At 42.4% G+C, this 26,056-nt stretch overlaps 2 protein-coding genes across 2 annotated transcripts; one reads left to right on the top strand and one right to left on the bottom strand.

Moving 5' to 3' along the window:
• The first annotated feature begins 5,398 nt into the window (after positions 1–5,398).
• On the top strand, positions 5,399–8,160 carry gadd45gip1 (growth arrest and DNA-damage-inducible, gamma interacting protein 1). Its single transcript, XM_084570732.1, has 2 exons — positions 5,399–5,814; positions 7,668–8,160. The coding sequence occupies exons 1-2, from the start codon at positions 5,414–5,416 to the stop codon at positions 7,966–7,968; spliced, it is 702 nt and encodes a 233-aa protein (XP_084426858.1). The 5' UTR covers positions 5,399–5,413; the 3' UTR covers positions 7,969–8,160.
• An 11-nt stretch (positions 8,161–8,171) lies between these two features.
• On the bottom strand, positions 8,172–21,972 carry LOC311506680 (tetratricopeptide repeat protein 39A). The gene is made up of 18 exons (XM_084570731.1): positions 21,688–21,972; positions 21,196–21,300; positions 20,608–20,739; positions 20,243–20,301; positions 19,159–19,226; positions 18,951–19,015; positions 17,455–17,554; positions 17,309–17,374; positions 17,118–17,226; positions 16,951–17,018; positions 15,262–15,321; positions 14,857–15,018; positions 14,684–14,775; positions 12,061–12,181; positions 11,872–11,983; positions 11,659–11,773; positions 11,120–11,236; positions 8,172–8,993 (listed from the first exon to the last, which is right to left on the bottom strand). Exons 1-18 carry the CDS (start codon positions 21,720–21,722, stop codon positions 8,885–8,887), a joined length of 1,695 nt encoding a protein of 564 aa, XP_084426857.1. The 5' UTR covers positions 21,723–21,972; the 3' UTR covers positions 8,172–8,884.
• Positions 21,973–26,056: the final 4,084 nt, after the last annotated feature.

Below are 26,056 nucleotides of genomic sequence, written 5' to 3'. Positions count from 1 at the left end.
GCTAACAAAAACCCATTAATCAATTTAACTACTTTCATCTTTGTGTCATTTGATTTTGAAACAAGCTGCCCATCTCTTCAATAACCCCACGCACAACAGTGGATAAATCTAAAGTTTGACAGGCCTTCACTAAGCGCTGAATGAATGGTAACAGAATCTTTGTGCCGCTCTTTAGCTAACCAAAGTGGAATATTTAAAGGGTAGCTCTGGAAAATATAAGAAACTCCAGCACAGAAACATACACCCCCTAAAGCTCTACCTGCAGTTACAATTCTGGTAATTGAGGAGCATATCCGGTGCCTGCTGGAGGAGATTTCATACAAATCATTTCAATTTTACAAAGATTTTACAACAAGCAGCACTTTGAGATCGATTGGCGCCAATGTGCAGAATAAGGGGGGGGCGTCCATTTTGGCACTTCAGATCAGATCTGCGTCAGATCAGAGAAACAAAACTGCTGCATAAGTGTAACGTGGAACAATCTCTCACTTCAGACTCAATTGAGATCTATCAGTAAAAAGAGGAGTTTGATTTAAACATGGGCTTCTCATGCAGACAGATTACGAGCCCTGAAACCCCAGGAAGCCACACAGAAGGCTGTGAACAGGTAGAGCTGATAATTACCTCCATTCATCTTCGCTGGACCCCGGCACTGTTTTATGAAGGTGCTTCTGAGTGTACGCCCGCATTTGATGAATCTCCCCCTTAAATTAGCAGTCACCAGTGGATCGAGAGCCTCTATCAGTCCGTATGCTCCCATTCATCATCTCATTAGGACCCTGGATTGGGCTGTAAAGGCCTGAGGACTCCCAACGAGAAAGGAGAAGCTCAGAGCTCCATCATAACTAAAACATTTCGGGGATGTTATCATTGCTGTTTACAAATCTGTCAAATTGGGCAGATACACATTTTTTTCATAAACCGCAATCTGTTCAACTCCCAAGGCTATTTGATCATTTGTAGGGGGGAAAAAAATCTTAATGTATCACGGGCTGAGAGTGGCACGGTTGTTTACTACCATGGGAATCTGGTGCCATTACAGACCGGGAACAAATGCCAAATCCTTATGTAAACCCAGAGTGTGTTTGCAGGAATGCGCTTCTCCTCAGGTGTTTACATGATCGTGAGATATAAAGATTTGCGACGCGAGATAATTTGGATAAAATGTTACCGCCATTATGTGGCAGGAAATGCAATGGCGGTTGAGGGAGTCCCAGCGCGCCATTCGTGCTGCACTCTTTGCTGCAAAGTGAGCAGAAATAAAAGCTCTCTGGTGGTTCCACTGCTGCACTCCCACCCCCCACCAGCCTCTCCATCACCTCTGCACCCAGGTGGATGAACCTTTTTCAAAAGCCGCCGCCACCCCGTGCATTTTTCCACAATGGAGAATGCAGCAGGGCATTGAGAAACCCCTTCACCCTCTTCACGCTCCAAACGCATCACAAACTGAATCTCCATGTGGTACATCCATTACTGTGAAACTATCTCCCCACTGAAAGCTCTTTCCCACTTTCCCTTCACACTTTAGCTGCCCTAAAACTCCACCAACCCCAGCTCCCTTCACAGGACCGCTTACGCTGGCAGTTCTGAATTGGGCCAAGTCCAAGTTTAACATTAGTTGAGGGGGGTGCGGTTAGGGTGTTTAAAAACCAACATGCGGAGACCAGGACACGTCTTTACAGCCATGCTCGAGAAAAGCAAATAAAAAATCTTCTTCGTTCTTCGCAGTGAGCCGGATGGTCTTGTTTTAGTCACAATTTTAGAAATTAGTAATAGGACGCAGATGTGCAGATTTCACGTGTTTGAGAAGGAAGCTTAAGTTGTCTATGGGTAATTCATATCCCCGTTGCCAAGGACAACATTACTTACCTTTGGATTATTAATTTCTGTGTGATGTTCCCGCGGAAAGATGTAATTTATCACCAGCTCTGTGGGGACTCATCTTACCAAGAGGGCTTTTTTTTTTTTCCTCCCCCGTTTCTTTTTCTATTACTTTGCGCCGTACGGCCGCGGTGTGCTGTCATTACCAGGAAATGGAGATATTTTAAGGCTCAGCTCTCTTTTATTTGGATTTTGTCCTCGTTCCTTGTTCTGGGGGAGATGCTGACAAATCTAATTCCCGTGCCAGAATTCTGAGTAAAACCCCGTCATTGTTTAAGGCCAACAAAAGAGTGGTTCATTTAGACTCAATTTATTATGATTTCTTCTTTGTTTCAACAAATAGTAACACTGGCTTGGCAAATTGCTTCACAGGAAAGACAAAACCGAACCTTGGCTCTGCCTGTGTGTGAGCAAGAACAGTCATGTGAAAAACTAAGTACGTCCAATGGAAACTGTTAGGTTTTTTTTTGACATATTTTGATCCTCTCTGAAACAGCGTCTACTCATAACTTGATATCCCTCAAACGGTTAACACATAAATTTGACATTCTGTTGCCATTTTCATTATAAAACGGATCCGTCAAGGGGGGAAACATTGGTCCACCTCTACATTTATCACACCTTAAAATTTGAATCAGGTTTCCAGATTAAGCGCCAACGATAACAACCTCCTGAAAAGAGTGACAGGTGGTGGTTTTAAACTTCTTCCATCTAGGGTTTACTGTTCTCTTACCCACCGCAGCATGTGGTATCATCATGCCAAGATCTAAGGAACTCGCTAAGGACTTCAGAATTAAGCTTGTGGATGCCTGCGAGTCTGACAAGGGATTTTAAAAGATCACAAAATTGTTTTACATAAATCATTCCACTGTAGGGAAAGTCGCGTACGAGGGGCGCAGACTCAAAACTGGCCACCCCTGCAAATTAAAACCCAAGAGCAAAGCATTTCACGCAATAAGACGTCTCCAAAAAACCCCCCTGAAGGTAACACTTACAGCTGTCGGGTGTCACAGTGCACATGTCTACAATCAGAAAGAGACTTCACAGCTTTGACCTGCATTGGGAGGAGCGCCAGGAAAAAAGCCCAAGAGGTCCAAAAAGAACATTAGAGCAAAGCTAAGGTTTGCCAACGAACATACAGTCAAAGACCACGTCTTTCGGGGTTGTACGCTATAGACAGACAAATCAAAGACCGAGTTGTTTGGCCACAAGTAACATTAGACACGTTTGGCGCGAACAAAAAGAGAAGAAAAACCCGAAACCAACTGTGAAGCATGATGGTAGAGAAAATATTGCAATTTGGAGTCACTGATTCAGCTATGAATTCAACACAAAGAGGAATTAAGGGTCCTTTGAGGCCATTGCTCTGAAAGTTAAACCGGAACCTAAGGACACTACAAAACCACCAAGGCATGGATAGAAGGCAAGAAACGGAGGGTTAAGCAATTACCTAGTCCAGCCGTACATGCAAGAAACCCTTTAAATGGCATTTTGCACTAAGGGGTGTTATGGGGCCGTGAGACTAAACTTAATTTCTGAGGTCCTGTTTGGGATTAGGGGTAAAGTGTGGATTGAGGTTAGGGTTAGGCATGAACTGGTGAACGTATAACTACAAACCAGAGGGGTTTTAGTTAAACTTTAGTTAAAATCTTCGGCCGAAAACCGAAAATTGCTGCGGTTGTTGCTTGCATCATCACAACATCCAGTTTCGGCAATAAATGTTCGGCCGAAAATGGCCCGAGAGTGCATTTTCGGCTTTTCGGCCGAAAAATTTCGGACTTTTATCGCCGAAACAACATGTCCAAGCAACAACCGCAACAACTTTCGGCCGAAAATTTTCTGTGCATCCCTACTTAAAATACATGTTTGCGTCACACTTTCATCTTCTGGATACATATCCTCAAACAACAAGTGCTAAGTGAGTCTGAAACAAGCAAAACTACTTTAAGACTAATTTGTCGGCATGCTTCTGTAATAACCACTTGAAATGTTGCTTAAAATCCAGAACAACCCTAACAAACTTCTTCTAAACCATCCGTAGTGTGTCTTCATGTGCTGTTGCATTCTGACCAACACCAGCGGAGTCCAGGATGTTGTGCTTGGCAGACCCTCTGTGCTTACTAACAGTTAACCTCAATGAATGGACCCAAAAAACTTTTTGAGCAAGTATTCTGCACCATTGTAGCTACCGCACTGAAGACTAATGTGCTAAATGAAATGCATCTGAAAAGACACACAGTAAGTCACCGCCAAAGGGAAACATAGCAAGACATAATTCAGGTGAGCATGTTCTATATAACTTCCCTAAACACGTATTAACCACCATCCCTCCTACTCACTTACTCAGAAATAGACCTGTCATCTCGCCACCATCCCCTTATCATCTAACTGCTAACAAGCCTATTTGCCTGTGACTGACGTTGATGTGATCCCTAAAGCCCCGGGCTTGGCACCAGATCGCTCCTAAGCCAAATTAAGCCTCTGTCATGCCCACCCCCACCTTCAGTCTAGCGCTACCCCTGCCATGGGAACCCTAAATCTTTAATGACGATGGAGAGCTCTGCGCGCTCCCACGACACAAAAGCGATGACATCTGTCTCTGTAAGTGCTGCACTCCAGAGCAACCCCATTTGTTCCATCTCCACTTCTTGAAAAGAAATCAAATATAAAAGTTGAGGGAGGGCGGAGGCTGCTAAAAGGGGAAGGAGGACGTGGAGCTAAGGAGGTTAAAACAAAGATCCTTTCTTTTAAGGTTTATTCCGCGGCCCAGTGGTCCCTAAATGTTCAAAGAAGGTGTTAAAAGACTCTCAGCTCCCCTCCTTGTTTCTGGTGTTTTGGCCACAGCCCACCTGCTCACAACCACGTCCAAGCATAGGCTGTATATAAAAGTCCAAGTCAACCGGGACCACTGAATTTAACTCCTCGAGAGTCGGAGGCGTTGAGCGCTGCACTGAAAAGCTGTGAACCTATTGACCCTTGGTCGCCACAATCGTCCATTACCATGGTGAACATGACTTAAACAATTTGTCATGACATGAGAAACATGTTTAAAAACAGAAACTGCAAAGGCGTCCATTTTGTTGTAATACCTAAAAGAGTGCAGTCTCTTCAACACATTTCTGCCCAGCTTATTGCCTTTACTTAATCACTGAAATCTCATAAAGTAGTAAAATCTGTCATTACACAAACAGTTTATTAATGACTAACCTTTTTTGGCAAGAATATTTACCCAATTTAATAAAACTAGCTAAAATTTCTTTTAGGTCCACACACTTTCTTTCATTGGTTCTCAAATTATTACAGTTTTTCTTGTCTTTTACCTCATAGCAACCACTTGAAAATGCCTCTTTGCAGTGGATATGCTACAACAAACCAGTATCAGTTAGTTAGTAACATGTAACGTGTCAATACTTGATATTAATCTTTGCAAACAAATACCAGAGCACACGGGAAAACTTACCTGCCGCTGCGTACAGGCGCCGCTGCGGGCACCTCTGACTTCACTCCGGGTCCTTCTTGTAGGCGAACAAAGATGGCGGCGTCCATGTTGCGGAGCAGGACGACTGCGTTATGCAGGACTTTAAAGGGAATTTCACCGCCAACAGGTGCGCTTTCTGTGAACTCCCATTGTCCGTTTCTACTACAGGCAGCGTCCTACAACGCCAGGCCTCTAAAGATTAACCTCCGGGACCCGTACATCCCGGACAAGAGCAGCGAGGAGACGCCGGAGTGGCAGAAGACGGCCCGCTATGACAGGAAGCTTTACGGTCGCTACGGCTCAGCGTCGGGCATCGACCCTGCCGCTCTGTGGCCCAGTCGTAAGGAGCTGGACGAAATTATCGCTGAGGAAAAGGAATGGAACCCCCCGTTGGAGGTTATGCTGAAGAACATAGAAGCAAGGGAGAAGGAGGAAACTGAAAAACGGCTGGCGAAGTGAGTACTCGGCTAAAGCTAACGGCTATGCGCTAATTATCGGACAACCTGGTCTCTTCGCTGTCACCTCAGGCTTCAGTGACTTGGCTGTGAGATTATTTCAGTAAAGAGAGTCGCAGAGATAAAAAATTTACTAGAGTACTGAACGTGTTTGTGGAAATAGAATAAATTTAAGGTTATTTACTGCAGAAGTTGGAAGTAGAACCAAAGAAAAGTGGCTTAATTATACACAAGCCAATACTAATTGCATGTTTTGACTAGATTATATGACCTTGGACATGAAATCTGTGCATTTTACTTTATCTTTGTTCAATGTGTCTAAAATATCAGATGTTTTTTTTTATTATTTAAAATATATATATATTATTTACTCACAGCAGGTTTAATGTAATACAGTCTGCATATTTAACTTTTATTTATTCAGGAAGCCTCATAGTGATCAAGAGGTGTTTCATATAAGACTTGAGAACAAATTATATATCCATATGACCTTATCCTTTACCTACCTACATCAAATGTCCCAAATGTTAGGCTGGTGAATCTGTAAAGTCTTCTCTAACATCAAGGTGGCTGCGTAGCTCTGTTCCTCTCCTGTGATCAGATGTTTCGCTTATAATCTCTGGACTAAAGCGTTAAAGCTCAAAACGTCTTACAAATGAGGACGCAGGCTTTCATACGAGGAATATAACTCTATGATAAAGTTTTGAACTGACCTGTGGACGTGGAAGCCGTTAAAGTGGTGAAAATCTGTAGATGATTCAACGATGGCACAAAAACAGACTTTATGAAACGAAACGATCCACATGGCTTCATGAAACATTAAAAAATATATATTTAGCAGTTCTGTAATAACTGTTTTCAGTCTACAAAAGAGACGACACGAGTCTTTGCTGTTGAATTTTGTCTTGCCGGATGGTTTTAATCAAAGTTGTAAAGTCCCCTTTTCAATCAAGATACCAGGCCTTTTTTTATCTGTATAAATTCATTCAGTAGTTAATTGCGTATTAGCAGACAGGTTGTATGAACCTGTGGGGATCAATTTAACTATCAAACGAATCCTTTGTATCTTTTGACCAGTTTAGGTTTTTTTAATTCATGAATTGTTAAGTTTCTCCGTTAAAAGTCTCTGGAGTTGAAGGAAAAACCTGCTTTTATGCTTCCTCGGATTAAACGAACAGGCCTTGATATGTAATATTGGCTCATTTTCCTGAAAACAAAACAAATACACAAGTATAATATTTGTTTGATTGGGTTTTCTTTGTCTACTTTAAGGATTTGTGTGCAGAGCAACCTACGTACGTAGCCTACGACAGTGCGAGCTGTTTAAACTTGTGCTCTCATCAGTCTGGCTCACTCTGTAACAACACCACCCAAACATGAGTCATACAAATGTTTGTATCTCTGAACCTCCTCAGTTGACCTTTCCTCGATGTGTTCCATCTTTATTGACCAAAAAAACAATCAATTTGAAAACTGCAGAGATACCAAATACTGGAAATACTAAAGCAACTCTTGCGGACTGCGTTGCCGTGGCGTGTAGTTGCATTTCTGAGGAGGTGCACGCCAGTTAAGGCGCTTAACGCAGAAGTATAAACCGCCTGTAACTCATCTAAGTGCAATCTGCAGGACAAACTATGTGAAAGTTGCCTCTAGCATATTTTTCTGCTTCATGTTCTGTAAAAATGAAATAAATCAATATTTTTATCTGTAAGAGGCAGATATTTGCTGATCAAACTGGCCAAACAATATATCTACAAGGCTCTAAGATGCATACATGAATATCTCTACCTAATTCAACACCTGTTATCATCCGTTATACTGATCTTTTCCATTTATTTTTATTTTTTCCGCAGGGAGAAAATCATAGCAGCAAACATGGCCAAAATGCCCAAGATGGTCGCGGATTGGCGCAGGGAAAAGCGAGAGTCCAAGCTGAAGCTGAAGGAGGAGAAGGCTCGGCGAACGAGGTTGCTGGCTGAGGCCAGGGAGCGATTTGGCCACACGGTGGACCCCCGCAGCCCCAAGTTCCTGGAGATGGTGGCGGAAATTGAGAAGGAAGAGAAGAAGAAGAAGAAGCTGATGAAACGCAGGCTGAAGGAGGAGCAGGTGGCGGGCGACGATAGCCCTCCCGCCGCCGCCTCATCATCGTCGTAGCCTTGGGCCGAGTCGTTTCAGGCATAAATAAGCGTTGGACTGAATGTATTTCATGAGATGGAACCAGTGTTTGTGTTTTGTGTTAGCCAGATCGTTTTTCTAATGACCTGGATTAAGTAAAATAATCTCTGTACAGGTTGTGTTTTGTCATATACCATTAAAGGAAGAATATAAATATTACAAACTGCTGAACTGTTATCTTCAAACACAGACATTCATAAGGACAGTTTATTTATGCAAAAATAATTTTTTACACTTTTCAAGTTTTTGCAATGTGCCCACCCCGATCAAAACATGCCTCACTGCTGAGTTAGGATGAATTCAAACTCTCCAAAATTGCGAATGTTGACAGAAATAAGCAAAAGCTCGACCTTCGGTTTGCCTCCGTGCGTTCCCTCTGATCCCGCGCTGAATGGGACACTCCGGCGGACGTGGCGGGACACCGGCTGCAGACTTTAAACGTCTTCACGCCCTGGTTTCGAGTTCTACCTTAACACCTTTACAGTAGCACAGTGTTCTCAGCTTAATTAGGTTAAAAATCACTCTTTAAATACAATTAAATATACATTTCATTGAGTTTTAAAATTAATTACATCAGATACGTCTAGTGGCTTTCAAATCCGTTACCATTTAGTGTTTAATCATCAATTTAAATAAAATGGCTACTGTACATACTCATCTCCAGAGGTCCCTCAGTCAGGCCTGTCTCACAGTAACGCTCTTGTAAATATTCAGGTTTTACCTTTGTTCTGTGACACTTAATCTGAGTTCTTTAAAAAAAAAAAAAAAAAAAAAAAAAGGGAACCCGGTGTTAACTTAATGAAAATATACATATATGTATATGTTAAAACCAGGTGTGGAGCTAAAACAGTCCGGCGTGAGGAGCCTGTGCAGTCAGTCCTGAAGAAATGTCCTCCTACATGTGCGTGTCCTCCTCTTCCCCGGGGTTTGCCTTGAGTTTGGCCAGAGAGGCGTGTACCCTGAACTGCGTGCGAGACTCCATCGAGTATTCTTTGTAGTTGTGTCTGCAAGTCGAAACAGTAGATACAGTGTTAGAAGGGTTTTCAAAAGGGCACCTTTAAAGATGATCATGGGTCATATTTGTGTTTACGCAGGCAGAGAGCGACCTCTAGTGTCCTTACAGTGGCTCTACACGAAGAAACCAGTCTTTGAATCAGGGGTGTTAAACTAATTTTAATTCAGGGGGGCTACATATAGACCAATTTGATCTCAAGCAGGCCGGACCAGTAACATAGTAGGATAATAACCTAAAATAACTAATGACAACTCCCAAATTGTTCCCTTTGTTTTAGCTGTCCTTTTACAAAACATTTTATGAACAACCTGAAAATTTTTAAAGAAATTGCAATTTCGGCACATTGCTGCCCTCAGCTGTTCAGTTCTGAGCTACTCTTACTGAAACAAAAAAAATGCATTCAAAGTCTTTCAGATGAGATCCTCAGGTGGCCCTGTTTTGGCCCCCGGGGCCATATGTTTGACACCCCTGCTTTAAATGACATTCAGTATTAGGGATGTCCCGATCCGATCACGTGATCGGAAATCGGGGTCGATCACGTGGTTTCAGACTCGATCGGAATCGGACGTTACATCCCGATCAGGGATCGAATATATATATATATATATATTTATATTTATTCTCATTATTTTTTTTTATCAGATCTATAATATTTCAAAACAAATGGAAAAAATAACAGCTTAGTATTTGCTGTTATGTGGTGGTACAGAGTCAGACCGTCTCAACTCCACACAGAAACAACGTATGCGGCATGACGTCACTTTGGATCGGATCGGGACTCGGTATCGGCAGATACTCAAAATCAAATGACTCGGACTCGGACTCGGGGGCAAAAAAACCTGATCGGGACATCCCTATTCAGTATATTGACCAAGATACAATGTTTCAGCAAACAATGTTAGTAATAGTTGGAACTAAATTAGATTAAATTAGAACATTTTAGACGAATGTCACAAAATGCTACGTTAGCTTAGCTTAGCATTAAGCATTGGACACGAAGGGGAAGAGCTACATAGCAGTCGTTTTATGATTTTAAAAGCAAAATTTGAAATACCAATAAATAAATAAATGCACAGACCTGTTATCAAGCATATGTACGTACAGTATTTGTGGTGGACGTGCTGGATAACGGACTACGTTTACGACAATGCCGTATAAACACAGTAATCAATGTTTCTTTAAAGGGGAATTACTGTTTTTTACAACCTGGACCTTATTTCTGGCATAAAATACGATCGTTTACTCACCCATATAACTTCTGTGTAATTTGTAGTACTTCGGGAGATAATTAGATCAGCGTATATCCATATAATGGGAGTGAATGGGGCACCGAAACGCAGCCTCTAAATAACACATTATCTGCAGCGAAACTCATTCATTTCACCAATTATTTGTTACGATACACTAGTGCTATTCCCCGTTGAGTCCGGAGTTACCTGTTATCATCATACGGGGTCTGTAGATTGACCTACAGACCCCTGCAAAAAACTAGCAGTAGCAAATTACAGGTAAACAAGCCGACTGTCCGCTATATATGTATATACGCAGATCTATATATCTCCCAAATGACTACAAATTACAGAAATTTAATTTCATCATTTCACCGATATTTTGTTATGATACGCTAGTGCTATTCCCCTTTGAGTCCGGCGTATTGGTGGTGGTGAGTTTTGTGGCAGATAACGCATTATTTAGAGGCTGCGTTTCGGTGCCCCAGTCACTCCCACTATATGGATATACGTGGATCTAAATATCTGACAAACGACACCAAATGACACAAAAGTTATATGGGTGAGTAAACGATCGCATTTTATGCCAGAAATAAGGTCCAGGTTGTAAAAAACAGTAGATCCCCTTTAAATCTATTTATTTCAAAGAAGAAGCTGTCCAAGATGGACCCCACGTTTTCAACGGCACCGCCCACATCGATTCCACACTACGTTTACTCCGCGTGGACCAAACAATTGCAGAAATAATGTATTTATTCCACCCAGAGAGAAAGATATATTTGTATTGTGTGGATGTTCTGATAAACGAGGCATTTTTATTCTGATTATTAGCAGATCACTAGTGTAAACACCTCAAGGTGAATTCTCATGAACAGCTTTAACTTACTTGGCCTTGTGCAGCAGTTTAATAGCCTCATCCCTCCTGCCTTGGTCTATGTAAAGCAGACTGAGCTCCACCAGAGTGTTGGGCACCAGGTAGTGGTCAAACCTGATCTTCTTTTCACTGAGCACACACAAAGACAGAGACAGACACAGATAACTTTATTTCCCTGTACCGAATGAGACGTCCTCTGCAATGCTTGTTCGGTTTGTTCAGTCGCCAAACAAGCGAACAAGCAAGCGCCTCTCGTCACACATAAGCACCATCAGTGTGTTTTCAACAAGACGTAGAGTCCTTCTTGATTGCCATGCAAATATTCACTGTATGACTTAGTGAGCTGAGAACATTTTATAGTTGCTAAGCAAACACGACACCGTCATCACATCCAGTTATAGAGATCTAGAGAGGCTGCACTGCAGACGTGCTGCAGATACGAATTTCACAAAAGGCAAGCAAATGCTAATGTTTGAAGACTTTTGTCAGATGGATTATATGGAGTGTATGTGTCATATGCAGCACAGAGACCGAAACTGAAAGGAGCTCACCATGAACACACTTTGTTGAAGCAGTCTTCTGCAGCCTGGAGGAGACCCTGGTTCCTGAAACACAGGCCCTTCAACATGTGGATCAAACAGCGATCGTCCATCGTGTACTCATTCGCTGCAAGAGACAAGAGCGGACGCCGTCAGTTTTCTCAAAAGCAACTTAAAGAGTTTCCTTTTCTTCCAGATTTTTTAGCCTGGAATAAGCGGCGTTACCAGGAGACTCCAGTAGAGTGCGCTCTGCCTCCACCACAGTCTGCAACATGCCCTCAGTCAGCTCCGGACATTTCTTTATCATGCTGAAGCCGTTCCACATGTACATCATCTCCTATAAGAGAACCAATATAAATACCAAAGATAACAAGAATATAAATTTTGTGTCTTCTTTCTTGTGTGAAGGTTTACCAGCACTGGTACTGGGAGCCTGACTGGGCTGGGAGCCTTGTAGCGTCTGGCTTTACGGATGGCGAACTTCTCCGTTGGGGGAGACTTCCCCGCTATCTTCTGCTTGAAGGTGTGCACTTGTCTAAAGAAAGAGGAATAAAGAATAAAGACAAATTTGTCCAAGTTAATACGTCATTCGCTTTACCCACGTAGGAAGCTGTACACAAAATATGACCACCCATAAATTGTGTAAGCAAACATTAAGAGATCATTTAGTATCCGCCTACCTGATTTTCATGTGTTAAGTCGCTATCTCTAACCAAACGAGGCAGCAGAAAAGATGCCTGAGGTTAAATTATACATGACAGCCCTATTAACATGTTTGGATCTGGGTGTTTGCGTTTGCTGCACGCAGTTAGCGACGCTCGTCTTTCTGCTAACAGATCGTTTGGAAGTCTTGAGTTGACGCTGAACATGCATTTGCAATCCAACAAAAGTCGCGCCAAAGAAAACAAAACAGGGAGCTTTAAGTCAACCTTCTTTAAACTCTATTTTTGGTCTCCGCCACGCTCTGGACGGAAATTTAGCTGGTCTGTGTTGACCAACTAGTCTTGCTAGGGCAGCGTGTTTAAGCTAATCAGTCTGAAAACCACTAAAACACTTAACAGTTGAGGGTTACTTCTTTGTTAAAGCTGCACAGGTCAATATTTTTACATTAGTAACTGACCAAACTAACCCGCAGTGAATGTATTCACTCGTGAAAACCATCAACAGACGACTGTGGCCAAACTATAAAAAGAACACAACTATATTTAAAGGCTGACACATCTGCAGTGGTACGGCTGTTCTAAGAGTTTTGTTTGGGACGTACAAAATCGAGAGCTCAGCGTCAAGCAGACGTGATTCGGGCCTAATCTAACACTTTTCATTCCTCTGTTTTAAGTAGAAAGTGCCCACTGAACGTACAGTTCAAATCAAGACCTTTAAGTTAAATCCTTGCTAACATTCCCAGTCTTGGGGTCATTGTCCATTTGGAAGACCCATTTGTGACTTGAGACGACGCTTCAGTATATCCACATTTGAACTTTCTTCAATGGTCAAGTTCGATGGTCCGTCCTGCAGCGAAAAAACCCCACAACATGATGCTGCCACCCCCGTGCTTTAAGTTTGGGGCAGTGTTCTTTGGCTTGCTCCACCTTTTTCCTCTGGACATGATGTTCAACATTATGGCCAAACAGCTAGATATTTATTTAATCAGACCAGAAGACATTTCTCTGTTTCCACGTACACCTCCAAACCTCGGTCTAGCTATTTTTATAGCTGAGCTTCTTCTTTGCCGAGCAGCCTTTCAGGTTATGTTGATGTAGGACTTGTTTTGCTGCGGCTATAGGTCTTTCTGTACATATTCGCTCCAGTGTCTCCACAAGGTCATTTACTGGTCCTTTGGTTTGTACTTGTCTTACCAAAGTATGTTTATTTCTAGGAGACAGAATGTGTCTCCATCCTGAGCAGTACGATGGTACTGTAGTCCTATGCAACCCATACTTGCAATGTACTGTTGATGAAGGTGGTGCCTTCAGGCATTTGCAAATTGCTTCTAAGAATGAACGAGACTTGGAGATCCATTAATTTTCCTGAGGCCATTTGAAGTTTCCATGATGTCAAACAGAGAGGTACTGAGTTTCTATAGTAGTTAGGTACATCCTGTAGTACAACTCCAATTAACTCAAATTATACGTTGCAGGACTTCAGATTTTTTAAAATCGACACCGACTAGTCTCTGATGATGTCGCTATTAAAAACACAGTAGAAAGTAATGCTTTGCATCAATGACATCAATATTCTTGACCTGAATGCAAATACTGAGAACAGACAGCTACATATGCTACATACTGTGTGCTGCAGATATGTATAGTCTGTATAAAAACAGGCAGCAACTCAGCACCATCAATAGCATATAATAGTACTCCACAGCGTGTTTGAAGATGGGATAGTGTAGCCAGGTTGTTTTTTTTCAAAAAAAACAAACAAAACAAAGCGGTAATTCCCCTGAAGCCTTCTCTGAGTACTGGTCTAATAACTTTGACAATGAAATTCACCAACAAACCAACAAATTGATGTGCAGCCTTATTCTCTCTCAAAGGACATTTGGTAAAGTTCTTAACTGACTGCTGTTGCGAGGATTTGTACCGTTCCTCTGTTAGTATTAGCGGAGGCCATTTCAGAAGAATTGCAGTAGTACTTTAGTTGTATTTCAGGACTGACATGTCACGGTAGCATGGGCTTCATCTTTAGTGAAGTATTTCCACAAACTTGATGAACTTGATGTTATTGTCATGTGATCAGTGACTAGTGGCTGCTTAAAGCGCCATGTCATAACTCCAATGATGACTAATGAGAAGCTTCCAAAGCCATGACATAATATTCAGGAACTGTAAAGGCAGACTCGTGATGAATGTAATTGTTAGAAGTAACTACTTGTGTCACGCATGAAGTAGATGTCCTAACCAACTTGACAAAACAAGAAATCTGTAGAACGTTTAAAAAAAAAAATTGAATGTCAAACTTCAAGCTACATGTATGTAAATGTCCGACTTCAACTGCACATTTGTAAAGAAAAGCCATGATCATAGTGTGTATTTACCTAAACAGCTCTACCTCGTCCTCCCCAAACGGCCTGGACTCCTCCTCAGGCAGCATACTGAGGTAAGCAGCCTTCATGTACACATACATGGCCTACCAGACAGAAACACGATTCATTTATTCCTCGAGACGTTTGACTTGTACATTTCCTCCCATCCTGACTTCCTTCCATACCTTGGACCAGCGGCTCTCCTGGCTCAGCAGGTCGGCGTAGAAGTACGCCATCTTCCACGCTCGCTTGTAGGTGAAGCACCACATCAGCTCCCAGTAGCACATGTGGTGGAACTGCTTCCACGTCTGCTGGGCCTTGCAGCCGTCCTCGAAGAGCGCCACCGCCTGGTAGCGCAGTGCAACGACACCATTCGACAGAAATGATAAGCATTTGTGACGATGCATTTAAGGTACAATACCCTGTGAATTAAATATTAACACTGGGCGCTGGTCTTTTGGAGCTTGTAGGCTGACGCAACAGTCACACCGCGGCAACCAAACCATTTCACGATTCACTCAGAAGGTGCATTTACTTCCTCTCATGTTAAGTAGAAAGTGGTGTATTAAAAATAAGAAACATAAACACACCTCATCAATGTTCCCTTTGATTTCCTCAGTTCTCCCGGCGAAGAACAGGAATATCGCTCCCTGAACAGAAAAGGAAAACGTCTGTGTAAACGTCTCATATTTGCTGTAAGGCGCATCGTTCAACAATCATTCTTGGCAGTGTTTGACCAAGACGGTTCCATTTTTTGCTTTGGCACACAGTGTGAAGGAGCTCTGAGTTTGTTCTCTGGGATGGGCTGGGATGTGGGTAAAAGGTGGAGTGGTAACAGGGATTGCGATTTGACAAGAATGTGAGTCAGGTGGGGGCGGCGGGTAAGGCGATGGCACGAAGGGGAGTATGAGAAGAAAGCAATCAGGGTGTGGATGATTCCGAACGCACAATTAAAGGAGTGGAAACAGAAAGATTACATGAATAATGACACAATCGAGAAACTAAATAGCTGTAAATTACAGTCAATGTGTACTCTCTTCGAACACTAATGGCTGAAACCACTATAATAAACCCTCAAGGCATATGAAACAAACAGTACGGCAAGTACAATAGGCCAAAATTGAACCGTTGATGCATATTACTTCTTTTTTTGGCCATGTCCCAAATCGTAGCACAGTTGCGGCTTCGACCAATTTTCCTTTTCGAATAAGTTACAGATAATTATGTCCATAAAATATTCAGTTTAAATGAAGTTGGAAACAGCATATTCTGGCCTTATTGCTTAAACTTTATAATAATTCAATGTCTATGTCCACTGAAATATTATTGTGCTCTGAAAAAGTTGCGACAGAATGAGAAGCAGGCAAAAATGGCACATGAGCGACGTTACTTAAAGTGGAACTACCGTTTTTTTGGCATAAAACACGATTGTTTACTCACCCATATACCTTTGGTGTCATTTGGAGTCATTCGTCAGATATATACATCCGCGTATATCCATATAGTGGGAGTGACTGGGGCACCGAAACGCAGCCTCTGAATAACGCGTTATCTGCCACGAAACTCATTCATTTCACCGATATTTTGTTATGATACGCTAGTGCTATTCCCCGTTGAGTCCGGCGTATTGGTGGTGGTGAGTTTTGTGGCAGATAACGCATTATTTAGAGGCTGCGTTTCGGTGCCCCAGTCACTCCCACTATATGGATATACGTGGATCTAAATATCTGACAAACGACACCAAATGACACAAAAGTTATATGGGTGAGTAAACGATTGTGTTTTATCCCAGAAATAAAGTCCAGGTTGTAAAAAACAGTAGTTCCCCTTTAACATTACTTTTGTAAATGGCTGCATATCATAATCAAGCAGCAACCTCCAAGGCTAACGCCTATGTGCACAAATCTGCAGTTTCTCAAATGGCCACTTGAGGCTGACTCGTAAAGTGAGTCAGTCCCCATTGACCTCCATATTAAAAGGTCCAACTGCAACGCAGAAATAAATATGTTTACAGCCTGGTACAAAAACAGTTTTCGTTGTTTTTTTTTTTGTTTTTTTTACGGTTTTGGTAATAATAGTTTTTCCGAAATTTCTTTTCTGGTTTTAAAAGCAAACTTGAAATACCAATAAAAAAAAATAAATGCTCGGACTGCTGTGCACATTACAGAAGTCCCCGATGCCGCCTTTTCATGAGAATAACAAAATATCTTATCACCTTCATTGCCAGACAGAAAGTTCCTGTTTTAATCTATAAAAAGATTATCTTAAGCGCGACTCACCCGTGGGTAGCGAAGCCGGAAAGGTTTCAGCAATTGTTCAGCTTCAGCCACTTCTCCCTCACCGGTTCCTGTGATGATGAAAACAGAAATATGACATGATGTAATACGACGCAGACATTTTCCCACGAGCTGGCGCAATCAAACGTTCGGACCGAGTACAACACTACCTAGTAAGAACGTGAGGAAGGTGTAGTAGCAGAGCAGCAGCAGAGCGCACAGCATGGAGCGCAGGTTTAATCCGGTCGCACCATCATGCAGAAGAGACAGACCATATTCCTAAAACATGTAAAAGAAAACATTAATAAGGGTGTCAGTAAATAAATGCATAATTGAGGAAATGTATGTGCAGTTATCTTACCTTGTCGCCAGAGAAGCCTGCAAACTCCAAAACTTTGAGTATCCGTGGAGGAAATAGAGAGAGCGTCTGGAAGCAAAGAAGACCTGATAAGACCTGATGCATTTCTACAAGTGTGGAAATTTCTATATACGTTAGGTATGACATACCAAATTAAATGCCCCTATTCCAAATGATATTCCTCCTTCTAAGTGAACGTGGCTGGGTCCTTTGAGACAGTTGTGGGAATTTATGAAGGAATGCAGTTCTCTGGACGATAAAAGACAAATATGGCAGTCGTTTAACAACGCGGCTCACCCTAACCTAATTACTGCAGAGATTAATGACATGCGATTACGAAAAACACATCGGCACAACGGCAAATAAAAGATTGACAGATGTTTTTTTAAAGACAGATCTTAAAAAAAAGAATGGTCAGAATGGCAGCTTTCATAAATGGCGACGCTCCAAATACACCAAAACTTACATTTCCCACGATGCAATTCTTCCTGCTTTTTCTTTTCGTTTGACTTCCTCTTTATAATAAATGCGTTTGCTTAGAAAACTGAGCTTGCAAATTCACTGGCGGAGTTTCTTCAATATTGACACAAACACATTTGTTACAATTCCAGTACGTTTGGGCATTAAACAATCTATATGTTATTTTTTATATATAATTTTAAGTGCATAATGTATTATATACACCGCTACCATTTTACTTAAATGTATAGTAAAATGTGTAATGCAAGTTCCTGCCACTAGGGGTCTCTCAATCACAACAACGACACATTGCGTAGTTTGATGATGTCGTGAAGTAACGTGGGCTGATCAAAATCTGCCTGATCCGACTCAGGACAAGTAAATGCATTATAATTTTGTCCACGTTATATGTAGTTGTATAATTTCCTTCTAATAAAACAGACGCAAATAATGCTAGCTAGCGTAATGTTACCTAACTTTAGCATTAGACAAGTCAACAACCCATACAGCTACTGCAGCTAATGTTATGTGGTGAATTTCTTTACGGCGTAGCGCAGCGCGGTTATCCATGGTCAAAACAATCCCATTGCCCATTGCTTTGTAGCCGACAGTTGGTTGCTAGCGGGCGTTTCAGTTCCCTAGTTGCTTCGGTATGTTTTTGAATGAAACAAGCACAAAGCATAAAGACATAACTAGTGTACGGACAACTCTTGTTGTCGTCACAGCTCGCTATTTCAGCTGTTATTGACAACTGCCATTGACCGCCACTCCGTGAAGCTATCCCCAATGCACCGGCGCACTCCTTTATGGGATTCATATTGAGACAGTATGGCATCGACAGTATGGCTCAGCCTCTGGCTTCAAACTTGCAAGATGGCGGCGCCCGTATCCCTTGAATTCTAGCCTCACTTTTCCCAATGGGAGGAAGAAGAGACAGTCTATGGAAGCAACCAGAGTGGTGGACTTTGTTTCCTTCATTAATATTCATGGTCTCTTGACGTTTTCTTGCGTCAACTCCCCTTAAAAATAACTTCATGAGCGTGTTGCACATGCAACTGGAGGGGGTAGAAGTCTGAAGCCATTAACAGGTGGCCAAAGTGAAACATAAAATTATGTTGAATAAAACGAAATTTCTTTAAATTCAAACATTTAATACATGCATTTTTTTCCCCCATTGATCACTTACTTGTAAATCAGGTAACTGTTTCGTACTTTGATCCCTCCTTTGATAAAACTCACCATGTTCTCATCCTGCAAAAAATAAAAAAATAAAAATAAACCACACACTCATGGAAAACTAGCGTGGCTGGAAACTCTGGTTGTGTTGTGTTATTTAATACAATCAGGTGATACAGTTGCCTTTGTGTTTTAATAAGTATATAATCCCACTGCACCTGCAGGAAGGTGAGAGCGGCTCTTTGGAGTTGACACTCTGCGTAACACACTTCTGCATGGAGCTGCACTGCAAAAGCACAACCGTAGACACACACGTTAAATAATAACAAAAAATGCGAAAACAAATAATAATGAAATGCGTAAAATTCAGACAAATTCCTCACATCTCGTGTCTCCTTCCCTTGCTGAATTTGCACATACATAAACTACCATCGTCCATCTTCTCAATGAGGCATCACTCGTTCAAATATGAATATTATTTAACTGTTATCCTGTTTGGCATTCGTGCTAAATAATATGGGAAAAAAATCGGTTAATAAGCACTAATCTCTGGTGTACCCCAGGGACTGGTGCTTGGACCACTCTTCTTTATTTTCCCACCATCACTAATAGGCTGATAATTCTAAAGTAATGCTTTAGCCACACTTGTAGCATGACTAGAGGGATGCTACAACAGGTTTGCTAGTCCACGCACATGTTGAAAAGAGTTTAAATTCCCCACATTAGCAAATCGATGACAATATAACCCCTACACCAACAAGACGACCCCACTAACCCACACATCTTTAAAGTCATTGCCTCCCAGTGCGTACAAAGTACCAAGAATTCCTGATTATGATGCATCACATCCCCAGAGTTTGCTATGGCAGCAACATATAAGTTGTTCAGTGATTTCTCATGACATTTGGTACGGTCATGCATCTCCTTTAATCTGTTGAGACCACTGGTTTATGTACACGTTGCTGCATACCTGTCGGCCGCACATGTACTTTGTCTTAATCGGCAAACCTTAGCACGCTAACACTGTAAATGGTTAACGTGGTAAACATTGACATGCTTTACTGTGAGCATCACTGCTCATATGGGCCTTGCAGAAATGCTTTCAGGTGTCAATGGGTAATTCTAAGCCAACAAAAGGTATACATGGTGTCTAACGCCAATGTAAATATCATTCGTATGCGTTATTTCCATAAATCCATTGGGATGAGGGCAGTAAATCAATTTTTTACATCCATGCATTCAATGTTTTTGGATGATTCTTCTTTCAAAAAACTGCACCAGTGAGACATTCAAGCCTTTTACCTTCAGAGAGCGGGTCCCCTCCTGACTTGTTAGCCAAAGCCTGGGTTTTCCGTCGAAACCTGAAACACCAAACACGGTGTTAGCACTTCTGCTGTGGTAAACACGTCGTTCCTGACACGCAGCTCATCCTCTAATTAAATGCCACCATTTCTGCTACATTAGCAGCGGCTATTGTCGCTTCTCTCATGCAAACGCAGGCAAATCGGTAGTATGGTCACAGTGGAGCCATAAATGCAAATGCACCGCTTTAAAATGTACCTCTCTTTGTCGTGGATTTTGTTGTTGAAGAGTTGTTTTCAATTCCACCAAATCACAAAAATTGTCATTTCATTCATATCTGTTGAGAATAATCGAGTCTCGCTGACCTCTTACAGACCTCCTGGGCACTCTTCATCGTATTCCCTGCGTTGCTAATGTCATCATGCTGGAAAGTCATCATGGCCTGCATTTCCAGGACTGTGGCGTAGATAAGAGCATGGTACATGCTCTCATTCACTCTGCACAGGGCACACAGAGTCACGGGATCAACATCACACACCTCATACAGTAAGCAAACTCTGCATAACAGCAACGTGCAGCCTCTGTATAACCTCCATTTTCCTGCAGAGAAAAGATAAGAGTAAATATCTTTATTCTTTCTATCTCCTCCGCCATCCCGCTCGGTCTCGTGTTTATTTTGCAGGGCTAACAGTCTGTTAGCTGTTGAATCACTCAGCCTCTGGGCGTCAGCTTCGGCAAACACTTCATATCCTGGAGAACTGAAGCCTGACAGGAAGGACGCCACTTCACAGTTCACACCACATACGTCTCTTTAACATCACCAGAGGCACGAAAACTGCTGAGATCATGCTAAATCATACCACTGCGAACGAGCTGAGAACGAGAACAGGGTTCCCCATTGAGACGAAAGTCGGGCGGCTCAGCTTAGGGCCTCTTTGGATTTGTCGCGTTACCTTGGTCGCAGCATCTCCAGGCTCTCGTTGAAGTGGTTGTTAAGGAAGAGGTCCAAGGCCTCCATGCACTCGTCCAGGCACTCTTTGAGGGTCATCTCTGAGGAGCTGGTGCACAAATTCAATAAAAAAATAAAAGATACACACAAGAAAATGATGCAAGTGAACTCACATGTGTGTTCTAAGAGTGGAGGGTTCACATCTTTTGATATGAAGCTGCCTATTCATGAAACATTAGTGAGATTAGTGCAAAATAGTCTCAAGGATATACATATGACTTCTCTTTGGCAAAATTGTGGACTTGTCTCGCTCAGCTTGAAAGAATGCAAAACTTAAGGAGGCTCCTTCCTGGTGCAGCCTCGGTCTATTTACCTGCCACTAGTTTGAAGTCAACTCTCACTGACAGACATCCAGAGCAACGTTGCTTTGTCACCATTTGCCACCACAAACCGCGACGACCCAGCGTTTTAGTTAGCAAACTTTTTTCCCACTCACCTTTCAGCACCACTCGCGTCTTTCCCATTGGACATGATCGCTCCCCGGGCGGCGTGCCCAAACACCTGTTAAGCAGCTCCTCGGCACTCGCGGAAAAACCAAGACGCATCCGGGGTTGCGTGGGGAGGGGGGAGGAGGAGGTTTTTTTTTTTTACACCTGGGAGCTGACGGCCGGGCCACGGAGTGCGTCCTGCTCTCGGCTAAAACTGACGTCAAAGTGGTCAGGTCAGGAGGAGCTCGGGAGGTGAAGGCATGCGCTCGTCGGTGCGCATAGAGCAGTTTGAGGAGGTATTGCGCGTTGAGCAACTTTGCTGGCTCCTCCTCCGCGGCGCTGCCACTGCCACGCACACACAAAGAGTTCGGATCAGGATAGTTCAGTTTCAGATCGGGACTAAATCCAGTGCAACCGTTGGTGGTGACTTTTATTAGTGCTGTCTTTAAATGTCACAGTTTTTTTTTTTAGTTTTTTAGTTTTTTTAGTATTTCCCCCTCAAGGCTGAAGCACCACTGCTGCATCTCATGACATATGGAAGAGAGCAGTCAGTTCAGTGAGACTTTAGAGCTTCACTTTAATTTAGGGAGAGAGATATAATACAACTTAACTGAGGAAGAATGAGGAAGGGAAGAGTCTTTACTGTAAATTCACGCGTCAGTTCACTGTAGCTCTACCTGGAAGAAGCACTGATGGCATCTAGCTATCTATTTCTGCATGTCAAACGTAGACCAGTCCAAAATCTTGTCTGAACTTTAAAAAGTAACTCTATCTACACCGATCAGCCACAACATTAAAACCACTGACGGTGAAGTGAATAACATCTTGTGACAATTCAGTGTTCTGCTGGGAAACTTCTGGACCTGGCATTCATTCATGTGGATGTTACTTAGACATGTAGCACCCACCTAGACCCAGACCAGGCACCCCCACCCCATAGCAATGACACTCCTTGATGGCAGCAGACATCCCCAGCAGGATGCAGCCACAAAAACGGTTTAGGAACAACTCAACCTAACCTGGCCTCCAAATTCACTCACAGATCCCAACTTACTTACTGAATCCTCTTCTTTCCTGGTGGAACATAAGGCTGCGACTATCTGCTTCCATTTGGTGCTATCCTGTGCAGCATGCTGTGCTTTGCCCCACGATAGGTTTGCCGTTTTCAGTTCTGAGGTCACAGTTCTCCGCCAGGTGGTTTTTGGCCTCCCTTGTTTCCTCTTTCCAGGTGGGGTCCATCTCAGGGCTACTTTGTTGTGCTGCTACCTTGTCGTGGTGGCAAAGCTTGCGCTCCTCCATGACTCTGAAGGCTATACCTGATGGGGTTCATACCCTCAGCAGGTTCAACTAATGCCGGGAAGGTTTCCAGAAGTAGAGGCCGGATGAAAAGCAGCACCTGGCCCTCCAGGTTGGGGGTTGGGCGTGGGGCTAACAACCCCAAAACCCCTAAAACAACTCGTTACAGAAACTTCGATAACTCCTTTAAACACCACCATAGGCCCTACAGTAGACTCTAGCCAACGTGACAGTGTGACCACCCTTGATCCCAAACTGATCAAGCATCTGTGGGCCCCTCACCTCAACCCATAGGACCCAAAGGACCCCCCACTAACAACAATCTGTTGCCAGACACCACAGGACACCCTCAGAAGGCCCATGTCCATTCATGATGAGTCACAACTGTTTTGGAGGCACAAGGGAGACCTAATATTAGGAAGGTGGTCGTAACGTTATGCCTGATTGGTGTATCTGTCTAGCCTGGGTGTTCCCATACTGCTTTGCGCGCGATTTCATTCTCGCTGCAAAAGCAGTCTGGAAACCATCGCCCATATTTTCTCCTGAGATAGGGAACCAATCACAGAACGGGGGGGGCAGCAAGACGATGACGACGTCTATGCGCGACACCGAAGCTTGTAGTGTGTTAATCCAACATGGCAGCGGACCTAACGTTACCGTTCGATGCAGCCTTAGACAGTGTTTTAAGTAGCTTAGAACGCAAGTTTATTTTAAAAAAGAGCAACGTTTGGCGTTGAAAGACTTCATTGCCAAGAAGGATGTGTTTGCTCTGCTACCAACAGGCTTTGGCTATGAATCGCGCGCAAAGCAGCATGGGAATTATAGACATTCATAGCGCCCAATAAACGGCTCTAGGCATTTGTAAAACCACGCCTCAAATACGAGAAAATAAACACGTAGTTTCCAGACCAGCATCTCATTGAGATGTGCAGTCGCGTCAGCCAGGCTAGTATCTGTCTATTTTGTATTTCAATTTCCATTTTAGGTGATGACTTCCTTCCGTGTATGATGACAGGAACCAAGGTTAGTAATGCCGTCCTCTTATCTGAAGTGTGGCAGGCAATGATGAAGAATGTGCAGAAACAAACCTCAGCTGGAAGGATTTAACCCTCGTAACATCTAGATCTGTGAAAGGAAAACAACTGAACGATGGACAGCACTCAAAAGATGAACGAATGAATCAGATGAACTAAAAGGAGTTTCATGAGCTGTTAAAGACAATATTTTCAGTAAAACATTGCCTCTTCCGTTAACATGAAAACAGGAAACGAGGACTTAGAGTACATGCACGGTGTTCATGAACAAAGGAACTAACTTGGCTTCCTGTCCCAATAAAGTAGCGGGCAAATACTTGTTCAGAACATCATACATGAGAGGGGACAAAGAAAAAAAAAAAGATGAAAAAAAGAAAAGACTGGCAGACAGAATGTGTTACTCAATTTGCTTTTCAGTTTCACAGCAAACTATTACACCAGAATAATAATCTTGAATGCTGAAACCCTACTTCTTCTTCTGTTAAATAAGAGCTGCACGTTTACCATGATATATAGTGACATTTGAAACAACTAATCAATCAGTTTGGTAGGAAACTTGTCCTGTGAAGGGTCACGGGCTGGAGCCTGTCCCAGCTGTCTTTGGGGCGAGAGGCGGGGTACACCCTGGACAGGCCTCCAGTCTATCTCAGGGCTAACACAGAGACAGACAACCATTCACATTCATATCTACGACTAATTTAGAATCACCAGTTAACCTAACGAGCATGCCTTTGGACGGTTTGGATGGAGTACCTGGAGAGAACCCACGCAGACACAGGGAGAACATGCAAACTCCACACAAAATCATCTTTAATGGCCACTTTAATTTACCATTGCACAGTAAACTTAATTTGGATGTGTTCTCAGGTGTGGGCTTTTAGACTTTATGTGCATCTGAATGGATATTTGTGTTGATTAATTACTGTGTTTCGTATTTTTTCACCGGACAATGACAATAAAACTTCTTATTCTTTGTAATTGGGGCAGATTGAGAGCTTTCAATGTCATTTTAGTTGCCCCTGTAGTCTCTGATTGATGCCAATAGACAATGTTTCAAAGGATTCTGCTGTAACATCAGTATTGTGTATGTTAACTGAAATCAAGAAGATGTGTAGCTGCCGTGTTAAACTACATGAGTCTGAACATAATTCCCATCCAGCATATGTGTGACATTATATTTTATCCAAGAAAGAAAAAAAAGAAGTGTGATTTTTAGATCCGAGTTTCAAGAGTTAACACATATAACCACACGGTGGCGCCACATGCTAAAAAATCTGCCCGTTTGTTCCATGACAAAGAGAAACTGTCAAATGTCACTGATGTCTGTGTGAGATTTAAAGATGGCAAACGCACAAAAAACAACAACACATGTGCTCAAATATAAAACCTCCCTTCATATCGTCGGCTTCTGCTGCACTGGGATGTGACTGTGTGTGAACATTTGTTTGTGTACAGTTCAATGGAAAGCAGCTTTGTGAAACCGCATTGTAAAAGGTTGTATTAAAATTTACATTTTGAACGAGTCTCAATCCACAAACGTCACAAAATCGGATTGTAATTTAAACGCCGCTGTTCTGCAGAGAAAGTAATAGATGAATTCAGTCGGTGAATGGTAGATACATCCGTCAGGTGTTATTATAACACGCACACACATATATATATATATAGTTTTCATGTGCATGTATTCTATGCCGTTGTACTGTTTATATTACAGTTATGTGTGTTTAAATGTGTCAGTCTAATTTATAGCAGCACTATGTTTTCTTTTTTTTTAATATATCTATTAAACATGTAGTCATCTGCAAACAATTGAACAGTCTATGAACGCACAGATCAGCCAGAGACCAGCTGCAAAACTTCCTTTCCCCTAAATATCCAGTTCAGTTAAAGTCTTTTTAAATTTACTGTCACAAAAACACAAGTTTTGCTGCTCGGCAGCTTTTGTGCTGCTATTACAAGGTGTTAATAATAAAATTGCAATGATCTGTTAAACAAATAAAGGCATGACTGTGGCCTTTCTGTAAATGTGTTTACAGCAGACATTTGC

This window comes from Chelon labrosus (assembly GCF_963514085.1).
Source record: "Chelon labrosus genome assembly, chromosome: 21".
Lineage (NCBI taxonomy): Eukaryota > Metazoa > Chordata > Actinopteri > Mugiliformes > Mugilidae > Chelon > Chelon labrosus.
Note: the sequence above shows the minus strand (reverse complement) of the source record. Positions and strands in the feature narration are given on the sequence as shown.